Below are 15,737 nucleotides of genomic sequence, written 5' to 3'. Positions count from 1 at the left end.
ATCTCTTCCTCATTGATGCTACAGAAATTATTTTGAGCCGGGCTGTAAGGAAGAAAATCTAGGTGGGGGGGGCATTTCATGGCAGGCTGCTGTGCCACAGAATGCCCCCCCCCCCCCCCCCCCCCTTGCAGTTACAACTATGATTTGAATTTACTCTAAGATTTATATGAACTAAAATACACAGAAATAAAAAAAATGCTTTTCCAATAACTTTGTTGTTAAGATCAATAAAATGAACAATATCAGCATTATAAGAAACAAATTTTGTACAGTAATTATTAAATTAACACTTTTTTACAATCATTAAACAGTTAACACAAAACTAATTAAGGAAAAAAAGTTACATACTCCAAGCAACAAAACAATAAATAACAATAATGTGCAGTTATTACAAATTCAATTTTTTAAAGTGCTCATGCTATTTACAAGTTTCTACAGTCTTGATGGCGGATGGCGGATGCATTGAACACTAATCAGCTGCATGCTGGGCACAGGTACTCCTTGTCCACTGGAGGATGCTGGACACAGCTTACGTGAAACCACCGTTTACAACGGTCACAGCAAATCTGGAAAATAAATTTGAAAACAGACAAACACACAAATAAATAAAACAAATATTTTCTGAGATGTATTGAAATCTGTGTCTAATCTTTATACAGCAGAGTTGATGTGTACACTAATAGTATACCATGACTGAGGTTTAAAGAATGTATTGCAGAGAGTACCCTGAATTAGCAAAACAGTTGTTATACATATTTATGTGTGTTTTAATAGCATTTTGGTCTGCATTACACGTGGGGAAATGGAGAGTGACAGGAAATGGGAGGGAGAGACAGGGTGGGATGACATGCAACAATCGCCACCCAAGTTTTTAGTTTGAAGTTACCCTTGTGAGTCTCTATCCTCACTACCACAATAATAGCACATGCTGCTGAGATTGTCTGCAAAAACAAGAAGAGGTTACATATTAACCTAGAAGTATATTGTAAACATTTAACACTAATAAATGTTTATTCATTATTATTTCTACATACTGTATTAAAATGCTAGATTGTATTAAGTTGGTTCTTGTTAATTTATGTCTGAGATTTAAACAGAATGGGATAATCTATGACAAAGAAGAATACATACCAGATTCCTGGAGGAGGGTGGTGGTTATATCCAGCCTCATTTTGTTTACCTCTTCCTCGGTGGTGTCAAAACTTAAAGTTTCACCGATCAGAATTTTTTCTGCAAACTGAAGAGAAGATTGATTGGTATAACTTAGAAGCACTGAATAACAAAAAAACTTTAAAAACTTAAATACTGTACTAACCATTAATGCCAGGACACCACAAGATACTGTGTCTTGCTGGAGAGAATGAGGCAGGGTGCTGCATGACCACCTTGAAATGTTGTGGCCCTTCTTCCGCATAAAGGCTCTGACAAATGAATACAAAGTGAAACACTCGTGAAAATGCTGACATATGATAATTAGCTTTTGGTTTTCAGTAAGGCACCAGAGAGCCAAATTTACCTTGTTGTCTCCTCGCAGCTTTTCTGATTAGTTGCTGTCTCTCCCAAAGGATCCAAAAACAGGCATCTCTTCTCATGTGGATACAGAACCTGTGTTTGTAAAGTTTGAATTTTACATTTTCAGGCATTAACAAACATTAAGGATTTTACAGAAAGACCTACTAAATAATTCCTTTTGACATTTTTAGGAAATATATCTTCCTGCAAGAATGCTGGCATGTAGATATGGTGTTCTTCTTCAAAGCTCAGAAATATAGGAAGACCTATCCAAAACACTGACTCCCTGTGGAGGGTGACTAAGATATTGTAGCTATTGTATTGCAGTACCCACTGCCAAAAAGTCTAAGAAATCATGATTGCATATGTTCAACTGAGCAGCTATGTTTTTTTCATGTGCATGATTTGTTAGCTTTGTATAAAGATGGATTAAATACCCATCCCAAAATCTAAATGTCCTGTCCCTTGTAATCTGTTGCATATCTCATAAAGCATTGAAAAGGTGAAAAAAACATTAAAATATTGTCATCAATTCTTTTATCTAATAAGAAGATATGACTGAAGCAAACTGAGTATCTTGTTTCATCTACACTAACTGTGTGATACCATTTGAGACAGTGTAATTCACAAATGGCAATCTTACTGTCAGAATCCAGTGATGGTTCTTGTTGATAACCCCCACAATGACATCATACTTCATTGGATCCATCTAAGATTTGATGAAAAACATCATTATTCTTGCCCTCATTGAAAACAAAATTGCAATTGCTCAATCATGTTCCACTACATACTCGCAGTCTGGATAGTTTTCTATCCCAAATTGCTGTCGTGGCAAAGGAATCGATGACAGCTGCTTTGCATCCTTGTTTGGTGTTATATCGCCGCACCAGTACTGTCAAGTATGCATTGATGACCTGTGAAACAGTTACATTTGGTCTAATGCATTGTATTTCCATTGTCGTAAAATTGAAGATGAGTCATTTCACGGTTTGGTGTCTGTAGGGCATTCCCAGCCAGAGTTAGGCAGGGGGGGCATTCTGTGGCACAGCAGCCTGCCATGAAATGCCCCCCCACCTAGATTTTCTTCCTTGCAGCCCAGCTCAAAATAATTTCTGCAGCATCAATGAGGAAGAGATATGAGTAAGTGGTGCAAGTTTGGTGTCTGTAGGACATTCCCAGGGGGGGGGGCATTCTGTGGCACAGCAGCCTGCCATAAAATTTATCGCCGTTTTGTATTAAAAGACGACAGAAAAGCAGAAATATTTCCGCCAAATGAGTTCAGCAAAGTGTGCGAAACATCATTCAAGTAAATCAATTGCCTGAAGGTGACTAAAGTATTTGCAGAATCGAGCGTTGGATAGGAAAAGCAGTACCGTAGCGTTCAAATGAAGTTTTCACTGTCACATTTGTAACGACAAATGAGAACTTAATGAGAACTTAATGAGAACTTAAGGTTTTAATTGTGGGACACCACTACAAACAAGTAATTTGGGTATTCTTAAAGCAAGAAAAAAGTGACAGTGAGCGGCAGCTTCTGTTGCGCTGGAGAAGTGACTACGCCGTTAAAAAGAGCGATGACGTCAAGGGAGGCAATCTGTGGTAGGGGGCAGTTTAGAGCACAACACCTGTTTTCCCAATGTCACATGTCCCTCATCTCGTCGCGAGCACGTGACTAATTCAAGCATTCTGATTGGCCGCCGCTCATTTAGCTCCGGGAAAAGGCTCATGTATCACGCGCAGCTCGAATGAATCGAAACCCGAGTCACGAGTCCATTTCGAACATTTTAGTTGTAGAAACGTAATAGGTGTTAAAGATGAACTTATGATTATGCACATATTGTAACAAATGAATATCATAATTTCTGACGTCAAACACTTCCTGCTTATTGGTTGTTTATGCCCTAACTGTGAACGCTAGAAATGAACAAAATACGAGCGACAAGTTTAGCCGTGTTCTCCAGTTATGCGTATTTAGCATGTGAAAATGGAACTTTCTGGAACTGGAACGTAATAGAAAACCAATTTTAATCGCATTAATAATATAATAATATCATAAGACATAATTTTGTGTCAGTAGTATGTATTTTCAGAATAAACATAACAGTGATACAAATGTTTTTGCATATAATTTCACATTAAATGAGAAGTGGTTGCTTCCGTATTCTACTAATATTAATGTTGCTCAATGAGACTGTAAAACCAGAGTGAAAACTGAGGTTGTCTTGTCTGGCAACGCAACACAACCTAATTGTTTGGTTTCACAAGCCTTGTTCTCAACTAAAACAGGTCTGGATCTGTTCTTCTGCTGGATGGGAGCAAACAAGTGCACTTGTCATTGTGATACACAGCACAGCACATGGTGCACACGATGAAATGTGTCCTCTACCTTTAACCATCACCCTTAGTAAGCAGTGTGCAGCCATGACAGGCGCCCGGGGAGCAGTGTGTGGGGACGGTGCTTTGGTCAGCGGCACCTCAGTGGCACCTTGGCGGATCGGGATTTGAACCTGCAACCTTTTGATTACCACTGCCCCAAATCTGATCATTTAGTCTGATCATAGGCAGTGGTGGCCAAATGCAGAGGACAAATTTCACTGTGTGCACCGTGTGCTGTGCTGCTGTGTATCACATGTGACAATCACTTCACTTTACACTTTACACTTTAAACCTGAAATTTCAGCATACACAGTGTACCATACATGTTCCTTTTCAGGTAATTAGTCTCATTAGTAAAATGAATAAAGGTTTCATCCTAATAATAGAGGCAGAGGTGGCCTAGTGGTTAAGGAAGCGGCCCCATAATCAGAAGGTTGCCGTTTCGAATCCCGATCCGCCAAGGTGCCACTGAGGTGCCACTGAGCAAAGCACCGTCCCCACACACTGCTCCCCGGACGCCTGTCATGCTCACTCAGGGTGATAAATAAATGCAGAGGACAAATTTCTCTGTTTGCACCGTGTGCTGTGCTGCTGTGTATCACAAGTGACAATCACTTCACTTTAACTTTTTAAACATGCTCAGATGTGTAGTACCAAACTATACATTAGCGTACCACGTTTTTTATTTAACAAACCAGCTTTACAGTCTGACCTGCTGATCAAACATAAACCGAGGAGAATCATCTACGAACCTCTTTAAAAATAACAAAAAACAAAAATAAACAGAATTCCTTCGCTTGGCGACGGAGTGATGATCTACTACATTTCCCACAACGCACTGCGCCCCGCGCGACGCGTTTTCAGCAGGCGAGCGCGCTCATCGACCCACGACAGCGAATCGAAACACGACCATGTGCGAGCAGCGCGGAGACGATCTTCGGTCGTTTTATTAACAGTTCCGAGAGGAAACGCTTCCCGGTTCGGCTCGTTGTGGGGCTCGTTGTGGGGCTCGTTGTGGGGCTCGTTGTGGGGCTAGCTGAGCGCTAGCTGAGCGTTAGCTGTAGCCTGTGTTGCCATGACAAGACCGCAGTAACAACGTCAAATCATTACTCACACGAGGCAGGTATGCTCTTGTGCTTTTCTCTTGTGCTATTTGTCCATAATCGATCTGTGAAAGGTGCTTTATTAGATAGGATGAGATGATCCTTTATTAGTCCCACAAGTGGGAAATTTACATTGTCACTGCAGAAAGTGGACAGTACAAGATAAGAGCAGTGAACGACGATAGTACAGACACTATGTCGACTGTATAATATAAAGGTTCATAAACAGTCCTGGAGTAGAAAAAATAAAACAGTGAATGTGAGTTGCAAAAATAGATGTATGTAGGTATATACATAAAATATATATATATATTTGGTGATTTGTGAGCTTATAAGTAACTGTCATATGTGTTGGTGCCTTTCCGTGCAGGGACATGGAGAACTACAGTAAAGCTCGCACCGTGGAGCAGCCGTGCGCCTGTCCCTTCCCCGACCTCTCCAACAGCGCCCCAGTGGTGCGCGTCAAAGATGGCAGCAAAATCCGCAACCTCATGAGGTTCGCGCTGAGCCGCATGGAGGGGAAAGCCGAGAAGTCCGGGCCTGGTGACAGCGAGGGGGCAGGCACGGGCGCCGAGGTCCAGCCCTGCCGGCAGATCATGTTCACCGGCGCTGGGCCCAGTGTGGCCAAGGCCATAAGCTGCGTGGAGATCCTGAAGCGCAGGGTGCGTGGCTTGCACCAGCACACCAGGCTCATGTATCACGCGGTGCAGGACGTGTGGGAGCCCCTGGTGCCAGAAGCTGGGCTGGACGCCCTCACGGTCAGCAGGAACGTGCCAGCCGTGTGGGTGCTGCTCTCCAAGGACCCTTTAGACAGCACTCAGCCCGGGTACCAGGCGCCAGGCTGCTTTGACACTTTGTGGACTCAATATGCAAAGGAGGAAGCAGCTGGCCACAAACATGGGCAGAGGAGGAAAAGGGGAGGTGGGACGGGAGGGTCGGGGCGCGGGAAGGTCTCTGGCAGACAAGCGGGTCCCCCAAAAGAAGCTCGTAAAACCCAGTGATGGCTGAGGAGGTATCAGACAGGCGTTAGTTTTTTTGTTCTCAGGGCAGTATTACGAATGGAATTTTGTTCTTTTCTTTTTGTCACTTGATGGTGATTTGCGCAGTAAAATGTAAATTGCTGAAATAAAAATAAGACATTTCCTTTGTCATTCTACACTATTTGTTTTTTTCCTCTGCAAAGTCTTTCTTGCACCTTTCTTATGCAAACCTTTGAGTAAAATGAAGGGGTTTTGAATATCAAATGGGGCTTAGAATCAAAAGCGTTGCCCTGGTTTATATAAGAGTACTGGCTGGCCCGAGTGCACAGCTGTCTCCGGTAAGTCTGTATTTGATACTTGTTTGTTTGCAGAGTATTTGGTTATTACTTATTGTAGTGTTAGTTTAATTATGTATAATTCATTTAACTCTGCAACACAGCTGTCATGTTGCACATTTCTTGATTGCCATTTGAAAAATAAGTAAAATGGAATAATCTTTTGAGAGTGTTGGGATTTATAGGTCAAGACAGTTAAAGTGCAGTCCTGCTTAGATAACTTTCTCAAACCAAGAGTGATTTGATGAGTTTTTATATATATATAAATGCAATGTATAGAATTGCTGACTGGACTTTGGCATTATTGTAAAAAGTTGAAGGCTGTATAGAAGTTTGATCCAGTTTAAAGCTCGGAGTGCCTATGATGTTACCAAGGGCCAGCAACTTTATGCCACATGTTCTGGAACTGCCGTTATTTGTATAATTCCTGAAAAAAATTCATTTTTACCGTCATGTTATTTTTAAGCAATAAGCGATTGAACCTATTCAATATATCACCACTTTTGGACACCCTACCAGACACAATTCTTACTAAATCCCAAGCTAAGGCGGTAGCCTTTGCCTCATTAATGGCCAGAAGGCTTATTCTTCTGCTGTGGAAATCAGACAAGCGCCTCTCTTTCAGTGGCTGGAAGAAAAAACTATTTGGTGCGGTGCAAACTGCAATGCAGCCAAGGTAATCGCTTGGAAAGGTTCAAAGCCGTATGGTCACATTTATTAAGTATGTTAAATCATCAAGATAGAGTGCGACATAGACATCCCCATATGACGAAAATAAAATTTTATTGTAACCTATTTTGTTATATATGTATATGTATGTACGGGTGGAGGGGGGGGTAGATGGGTTGACAGCTGTGTTGTTTTTATTCTCTTCTGTCGTAAAATTGAAAAATAGAAACATTATGAAAAAAACGAGAACTGGCAATCCAATTTCAAACAAATACGGTAGTGTGTGATATGCAAAGTGGCTACTGATTTCCAAATCTGCCTTAATGAGACTATCACCAGGGTTTCATTTTGTGTCCTGTTCACCCGTGGCAAATAAAAGCAAGTAACTGTTCCGATATACATATGTTATATTTTTTATTTAAAAAATATATTTTTTTTTCAATGTATGGTCGACTACATTTAGAATTTACAATTAAAACATGTAAAAGGACATAGTGCCTTTGGAGCATTTACTTTTTAATTTAATTACCTTTAAACATGTATCGTGTTTGCTTTTGACTCAAAATATTCAAGGAGGCTTGTTAATATCTGAAGCCACTTGTATTGTTTCATTCACAGACTTCCACCTGCAACCGACCTCTGACCTCTGTAGCCATGCTGCTGATAGCGTTTCTGGTTTTATTTTTTTGTCATGGTAAGATATAACCTGATTCTTTCTTTGTAATAATCGTAATAATTGACAAATGTGAGTTGATTGATCTGACGGACACAGTGTTATGAAGCCCAAGTAAAAGTAAATGTGTGCTTTGCAGGATTGTCTTCCGATAGAGACACCGGCACCGTCTTCTATACCGCTTTCCCAGAAAACGTCGCCTTCTATGACCCTGTGCCTCACAACATCAGCCTCCTGTTAACTGCAATGTACAGCAACACCAATATTACTGTTACTATAAAGGGGATCAATTTCCAGTGGACAAATAGTTTTAATGCAGGGGTTACGTTTGAGCTGCCGCTTCCTCAGGATGCTGAGTTGCAAAGAGAAAGAATCTCTAACAAGACAGTGATGATCCAAAGCAACTCGATGATCTCTGTGCTCTCCGTCACTCGGCGGCAGAACAGAATCCAGACAAAAATTGTGCCACCGTGGAGAAGAATGGGAACTTCCTTCCACGGTCCTGCTTCGATCCAAAGAATGCCCAACGTCAGTGATCCTTTGTACAGCATGAAGGTCACTGTAATAAACACAGTGAAGAAAAACACAATTAAGGTGCTGCAGGGTGGAGTTGTTACTGACCAAGAGGTGGCTGATTCCTACCAGATCGTTCAGTTTAATATAACTGGCTCATCATCAGATGTGCAGATAAAGTCTCAAGCCATTGTGGCCGTCCTGATCAGCCATCCTTGCTTAGAGTTTTATAACTGCAGCTGTTATATGGCAGTCATTCAGTTACAGCCAGACGCAATGCTGGGGAACGGTTTCGTTGTGCCTCCCATCCCTGTGAAGGACGATTCAGACCAGCCAGATCTTCTAGTGATATCAGACCAGAGGTTTGCGCTCCTACAAGGTCCTCCTCTCTTTAATGGCAGCGTTCAGGAGTCATCAGCCCTTGTAGCAATAGACCCGGCGCTTGGAACGAACAATCTGCAATTGACGTTCTCTACAAACACGAGCCTCGTTCTCATTGGGCCATACTTCATCATCAATGTCATTCCACAGAGCAGTCTCGGTGCCTGTTTTCTGGTGCACGCCGTGATGAATTCTCCCAGGAAAGCTTTGCTCATAGTCGATACTAACCAAAGGTTTGATGTTCACCTGGGAAAAAATGCATTCTCTCCCTCGTTGAACTGGGTGCCAATAAGTGGCACCAACTTATCTTGGACGGTAGTGCAGCTCAACCGGAGTACACCACATATCATCTGGCACCCGTCGACACAGATGGCGGTGTACGTGTCCGACTCCCTCAGCGCCACGGTCTGGAACGCAGCCATCAATCTGAGCGAGCAGCCAGGTAGCTTTTTCCCTTCTTTCACAATTTATGCCGTTCATGGTAGAGGAGACCTGAACACTTGTTTGTCTCCTAACAGATTACTCCGGCTGCTCTCTCAAGTACGTGACACCTTTCCTGCTCAATGTAAGCGGGACCTGGGCCGAGTCGCTGCACAACTGCATAAGTCCGAGTGCCGAAATGCTCAGCATTAGCAACTCAAATATACAGCAGCAAATGGCCCAAAACTTGGAACCGTCAGGTGACCCCAAAGAGGCGTGGATTGGCCTTCGCCGTAGGCTGCTCAACGAAGAGTGGTACTGGCTAAATCGAAATCCCGTGGTCTTCACCAACTGGGCAGCAAATGAGCCGAAAGGCTCCATGGACGGCATGTGTGCCACAGTGTCCTTAGGACCAAGTGGGATCTTCAGCTGGCACAGTCGCAGTTGCTGCCTCTCCCTGCAAGCTATCTGCACGCCAAAAAAATCGATCTTTTCCATCTGATCCGAGCTTTCAGTCCGTTTTTTTTACCATTTTCCACCATTTTTTAAATAATACTACAGATCAGGCTTCATTCTGTAGTAGTGTTGGGTGTAGAATGCTGCAGCTGTAGGCTATACACTTCTTTTTTTGATTTGGTTCTCTCAATGTTATTACATTAATTTTATATATCTGAGATACATAAGGTCCTGAGAAGGACCATAGGGTAAATAACAGACTGTTTACACCTATAGATAAAAGGCATAATGTTTGTAATATCACGACAACCCTCACTAGTTGTACCATGCACTGATAATTTAAAATAATAATGTTTATATAATAATGTTTAGCTATTTATTGAGTAGAAATGTATGAGTAGGATTTCAGTCACATTTGTTATTTTACATCCCTCTAATAAAAATATGAAATGTAAGTTGAGCATCCACATTAAATAAAGTTGATCAGAAATACTAACAGCAGAGTACTTTAATTGAAAAGAATCAGAATTGTATTCTTTCTGAGCAGAAGACAGTACTACATAATTAAACAGATTATTTTTTATTGTTGCTTGAATGAAAAGGTTTAGAATAGGAATTTTCAATGTGAACTTCTGAAAAATACACTTTTGCTTCACAAAGTACACTAGAAAAAATGATTTGTTTTCTTCAACGTAGTACATGTGTGCATGCGTGTGTATATGTGTGAATGCATCAGTGAGTTATGCAAATGACCCAGGATGGTAATTTCTCCTGAGCCATCCACACAGCCATTCCTAGAAACAGGATGACCTTAGTGCCCAGAGAGAACGACAGGAGCAGCATCAGTGGAAACTCTTCGAGGGAATTATCCTTAGCAGGACGTTCCAGGTCGGACTGTGCTATGAAAAGGGTGGCCTGGTCTTTCCCCAGGGGGTTGGTGGCTGCACAGGTGTACTGTCCCCCGGGCTGAACGTCCTGGAGCTGACTTGATGTGTGATGTTCCGCTGGTCCTTCATGATGAAGAGGGTATGCAGGTGCTCCTTCCAAAATGTCTTCCTTGCCAATCCACTGGATGTCGGGCAGGGGTGATCCTTGAACACGACACAGGGCTTTGTAACCAGCATTCTCACTGGGTACCACTGAAACGCCCAAGATCCGAGGTGGGGCTAAACAGAGCAGCATAAAAGTCATGAACATAATTATGAGTCAAGATCTGTAAATGAACCAAAGGTTCAGCTCTGCAGCATTGGTTTCTCATACAAAATGAAAATTAAAATGGATAATGCACACAAGTGCATGGTCAATTTATTAAATAATTTGTTACGACTTTACCTTCCACACGCAAGCGAGTGCCCATTTTATTTTCAAAGCTGCTCTGGGGATGCCCTGGAATCTCTACCCGGCAGTAGTAGCGACCACTGTCCTGCAGGGCGGCGCTGTTGACCCTGAGCGACAGGTCATGCTCACGCGGGTTGCCCTCCAGACGGTAGCGCTGGTCCTGTTTGGGGTCGTCCTGGCACAGGTTGGCATCGTTTGGACGCTGATCGTTGGCTACGGTGCACTGGAGGAGAAGAGTGGCCGCCTGGCCGTGGCCCAGCCTCCACACCACCTGAATGGAGGAGTGGTGTGTGTGGTGCGGGTGGGTAAAGGAGCAGGGCAGCACCACAGGGTAGCCCTCTATAGCCCTCATCTCAGTCGGCATGTTCATTGACCAGCCGTCATCATGTGCCACCGGAGCTGCGGGAACGCTGATGAATGAGTCACTGAGGCTGCATACACACATCATTTGACAGTCTTATGACCTAATTTGCCTATTTTCACCCCAAAGTGTCCTTACTTTGTATTATACCCCAAATGATGCATCTTCAACATGTATGCACAACTAGAATATCAAAACATAACCTTTATTAACACCCATACCTTTTAGGTATGTAAGCTGATGCTGAAATGGTTTAGAAATTTTAGAATTTTACTCTACCTGTTTTGTGCAGAAGGAGGAGGATAAGAAAAACGACAAAGAGAGTTTCTTTGCCCATAGTCTTACTGCTGAAGTGTTGGACCAAGTAATGCATGAGGATCCTCTACTCACCCATGTCTGTGTCCTGTCAGTGAGTCACCAGCGTTCAGACGTACTGTCATAGGAAAACTGTCGGGGCAGCTTATCTACAGGGGAAAAGGAATGTTATAGACTTTTCATGCACATGCAATTGTTATTCTTTCAGATATTATTTGAAAGCACATATTTCATTATGTGCTATGTGATAAGATATCAGAATCTGAATCATATTTATCTTGATATATTGAAAATGTAAAATTTTAAGGCTATACTTTAGAATCAGCAAAAGACCAGGGAACGGAAGCTTTCCTGCCAGCACTGACTGAAGCTACACTTTCTCCCTCCTTTTAATCGCTGACATCACAATCAAAACCTTGGTCACTAATTATGGTGATATGTTAACTATTTTAACTATACATAACTCTTACTTATACTATTGGATTAGCTCAGGAGTTAAAAATGTATTAAAATAAAGCCGAATTTAAAGTGCAGATCAATGTCTACACTCAGAAGAGGTAGTAGAGAACTGCATTTCACAAGATCTTTGCTGTGTTTAGCATTTACTGATGTGATCATTGTAACTGCCATTGTAGGTATTCAGCTTTCAAGACAGAAGAGTCATCTCTCTTAATGTGACTGTACTCAGAACAGAACTAAGGAGTAAATCCTTACAAAGAAAAAAGGACAAGCAGTGGGGTGGTGGTGGCCTATCGGTTAAGGAAGCTGCCCCGTAACCAGAAGGTTGCCGATTCGAATCCCAATCTGCCAATGTGCCACTGAGGTGCCACTGAGCAAAGCACCGTCCCCACACACTGCTACCCGGGCACCTGTAACGGCTGCCCACTGCTCACTCAGGGTGATTGGATAAATGCAGAGGACAAATGTCAATGTGTGCAATGTGTGCTGTGCTGCTGTGTATCACATGTGACAATCACTTCACTTTTTTTTTTTTAAAGGACAAGCTGGGACTTATATTGGAAATACATGGGGAAACTAATTAGGGTCCACATGGAGACCAACAACGATGTAGTGACACCTGGTGGGCCAGAGGAGCCAGAAAGTTACAATGACAGACCTTTCTAGACTCAGCAATTCAACAGTGAAAAAAATATAACATAGAGTCATACATATACAAATGTGTAGATAAAAATAATTGATAAAGTCATGTAACCTTTTGTGTTTTCCTGTTCATGCATTCAGTGCAGTGGGCCATGTTGGTTAAAAAGGAACTGAACGGAATACAGGGAATGGATGTCATCCTGCCATGCTTCTTCACCCATCCCGAGCAGGAACATTATCAAGGTTCTATTTATGTTAAATGCATTAAAGAGAGAACTGACAAGGAGCCGTTCCTCAAATGCAGGTTTTGAAGAGGGTTCCAATCGCCTGCATCTTGAGCATCTTGAGACCCTCGGCAGTGTGATCTGTCTCTGAAGTTCACAGACAGTGGAATGTACTGTGGGACTAGACAACAAAGCAATGAGTTTTCAGAGCAAACCAGGAACGAATCTCACTGTGACTTGTGAGCACCACACAAACCCTCTGACTTATATTGCATTTCATCACCATTTGTACAGAAATGAATGATTTTATTCATGCCTAGGTCCACCCTGGATAGTTTGCCTCTCACTGGTACAAATAAAGGGAGTCTGGAGTGTATGGCTGGTGGCAGTCCAGGACCAGTCATCACCTTGCACTCTTCATCCAAGGGCCTGGTGAGAGCAGGAATCAAACAAACCAAAGAGGACCTTTACAGAGTCAAAAGCTCACTGCAGATCACCACCCAAGATGTCTACACTTGTTGGGCAATGAATAAGTAGGGCTCAGTGGAGATGGATTTTACTTTGGTTACCAGGCCCAGGCTGGTTTTTGTGGTGCTTACCACTGAATTTGCCTTTTTTTTAAAGGAGCAGCTGACTTCTGGTGCTTTGAAAACAGGTATTTATAACTCAGCAATAATTTAATGGACTTGGGCATGCTTGGTTATTTGTGTGACACCCCAGGGCCGTCACAACTGAAGCCAATTAAGCATGAATACTCAGTACTCCTTAAAAGCCAGTCGGCAGCATCCAGTAGGTGCTGCAACATTAATGTGGAATTAGTTTTAGTTTCCTTGTGCTGTTTGTATTGTTAATAAAAACCCTTGTGCAAAGATGTATCCCCCCTGTGCTATTAATATTTAAAATATTTACATTTACAGCATTTATCAGACGCCCTTATCCAGAGCGACTTACAATCAGTAGTTACAGGGACAGTCCCCCTGGAGCAACTTAGGGTTAAGTGTCTTGCTCAGGGACACAATGGTAGTAAGTAGGGTAAGTGGGTAGTAAATTGGTTCTTGCCATAATATGGATTTTAACAGTTGTCCAATAGGTCTGTCGGCTGTGTAGTAACCTGACCTCTGCACAACACAACTGATGGTCCCGACCCCACTGATAAAGCAAGAAATTCCACTAACTAACCCTGATAAGGCACACGACGACCTCTTGAAGCTCATCGAGAGAATGCCAAGTGTGCAAAGCAGTAAGCAAAGAAACTAGAATATAAAACATGTTTTCAGTTATTTCACCTTTTTTTGTTAAGTACATAACTCCACATGTGTTCATTCATAGTTTTGATGCCTTCAGTGAGAATCTACCAATGTAAATGGTCATGAAAACAAAGAAAACACGATGAATGAGAAGGTGTCCAGACTTTTGGCCTGTTCTGTACGTGTACATAGTAATAGTGTCTCATGCCATTTCCAGAATCAGTTCCTTTTAGAAGTGAAGCAATTTCTGCAGCCTATGGCTGTTTTCACCCTGCAGATGCAGCACTATCGTCCGCTTCTCGGTCGTAAAAACCCGCTGCTTTTATTTGCCGCGCCATCGTAGCTCGGTCTTCTTTCCGAACCTACAGAAACAGCGACGCCTGTCGCGTGTCCTGCGTTTTGCCTGCAACTCTGGACAACATGTGCAGAACGAATTATCTCGCGATCGCATCGATCGATTTGCACGGTTTCACGGATCGTTCGAATCGGCTGGGCCTGTTGAACTGAGTGGGCATTAGTTGAAATAACTTCATCACCACCAGTTACCAACCGCAGGGGCGCGGCACGCCGGGCATGCGCACATAATCGCTGGATTACGGTAACGTATTTTGGGGGGCTCACGGCGCCCGGCAGGGGTGCGGCTGCAGTGTAATTTTGAATTTATTTACTGTCGGACATGGTCCTGCAGAGTTTTCTCTTTGCGATGTTAGTTTATCTGCGTGGCTTTGGAATTGTGTGTTTTGTTTAGGTAGTTTAGATTTTTATGTGCCTTTAGTCGAGATTCTGAATCACATAGCAACATGGGCCAGAATTAAGTTTAAGCCAAAGAAATGTATTTGAATTGTTTATGGGTGTTTTGAATTGGCATTATTACATCAGTGTAAATAAAAAAATATATATGTGCATACCTTTAAAACGGATATTTTATCAAGCTGAAAAGGTGTTATAGACACAAATTAACCACTAAGGGGCACCATGTGACAATACATGAAACTATATATTTTGTATCAATCACTTTCATATAAGATAATGTTATCCTTTATTAGTCACACCAGTGGGAAATTTATAAGTAAGTAGTATCCGGAAAGCATGCCCCTGTAACCACTGCGTGTCTGCTCTTCCTGTGTAGGACAGGATATGCACATTCATCCAGTATCCTGACACACCCTTCAGCTCAACAGTCTACCCCACCCCACCTCAACCCAGCTTGAATAAAAGGACTGTATGTTCATGAATCTATAGCCACAAAAGATTATTATCACCTCACTTTTCATTTAACGTGACACTTCTGTGTTACAGTTAGAAGAGTTCCTTATCCACCTTTAAAATGACACCGAATAAGTTCCCCAGCTGTGTAATGTAATATAAATCTGTTCCACGCTACATATCTTTGCACTTGGAAGGCGCTGCATCGGCTGCTGAACTGACAGTCCGCAGGCCTGACATGTTGTTCCTGCTCATTGTCCCACTCCCCACGTGGGAGGGGACACCAGTGGGTAAAACTAACAGTGGCGCTTGGAAAGCCGATTGAGCATTTATTTCACATCCTTCCTATCCGATATACAAGTCGTCCACTAGTTCGCTCTTTGGCAGCACTAGTTGGACATTTGGTTGCATTAGTATATCATTTTGCTGCAGTAGTGCAACAAAAACTCTTACTAGTCAGGCTTTTCCAACATGTATTTCTTATGTAGCCCAAAATCACATACAATATGTCTCAATGGACTTGATCA

The 15,737-nt window shown here is 42.4% G+C and overlaps 3 protein-coding genes and 1 long non-coding RNA gene across 4 annotated transcripts; 2 read left to right on the top strand and 2 right to left on the bottom strand.

The window, feature by feature from the left end:
* Window positions 1-1,143: 1,143 nt before the first annotated feature.
* Window positions 1,144-1,528, bottom strand: LOC114789601 (uncharacterized). The gene is made up of 3 exons (XR_003749694.1): window positions 1,517-1,528; window positions 1,316-1,402; window positions 1,144-1,237 (listed from the first exon to the last, which is right to left on the bottom strand). It is a non-coding gene; the product is annotated as an uncharacterized LOC114789601 (long non-coding RNA).
* Window positions 1,529-4,768: 3,240 nt separating this feature from the next.
* Window positions 4,769-5,992, top strand: rpp25l (ribonuclease P/MRP 25 subunit-like). The gene is made up of 2 exons (XM_028980994.1): window positions 4,769-5,007; window positions 5,362-5,992. The coding sequence occupies exon 2, from the start codon at window positions 5,366-5,368 to the stop codon at window positions 5,990-5,992; it is 627 nt and encodes a 208-aa protein (XP_028836827.1). The 5' UTR covers window positions 4,769-5,007; window positions 5,362-5,365.
* Window positions 5,993-7,536: 1,544 nt separating this feature from the next.
* Window positions 7,537-9,496, top strand: LOC114791118 (uncharacterized). Its single transcript, XM_028981666.1, has 3 exons — window positions 7,537-7,669; window positions 7,788-8,984; window positions 9,061-9,496. Exons 1-3 carry the CDS (start codon window positions 7,630-7,632, stop codon window positions 9,462-9,464), a joined length of 1,641 nt encoding a protein of 546 aa, XP_028837499.1. The 5' UTR covers window positions 7,537-7,629; the 3' UTR covers window positions 9,465-9,496.
* A 516-nt stretch (window positions 9,497-10,012) lies between these two features.
* si:dkey-11p23.7 (V-set and Ig domain-containing protein) lies at window positions 10,013-11,499 on the bottom strand. Its single transcript, XM_028981604.1, has 3 exons — window positions 11,397-11,499; window positions 10,751-11,155; window positions 10,013-10,584 (listed from the first exon to the last, which is right to left on the bottom strand). The coding sequence occupies exons 1-3, from the start codon at window positions 11,488-11,490 to the stop codon at window positions 10,151-10,153; spliced, it is 933 nt and encodes a 310-aa protein (XP_028837437.1). The 5' UTR covers window positions 11,491-11,499; the 3' UTR covers window positions 10,013-10,150.
* Between the last annotated feature and the right edge of the window lie 4,238 nt (window positions 11,500-15,737).

The sequence above is a fragment of the Denticeps clupeoides genome, chromosome 5, assembly GCF_900700375.1.
Source record: "Denticeps clupeoides chromosome 5, fDenClu1.1, whole genome shotgun sequence".
Classification (NCBI taxonomy): Eukaryota; Metazoa; Chordata; class Actinopteri; order Clupeiformes; family Denticipitidae; genus Denticeps; species Denticeps clupeoides.
The sequence above is the reverse complement of the archived record's forward strand: the minus strand, read 5'-3'. Positions and strand labels throughout refer to the sequence as shown.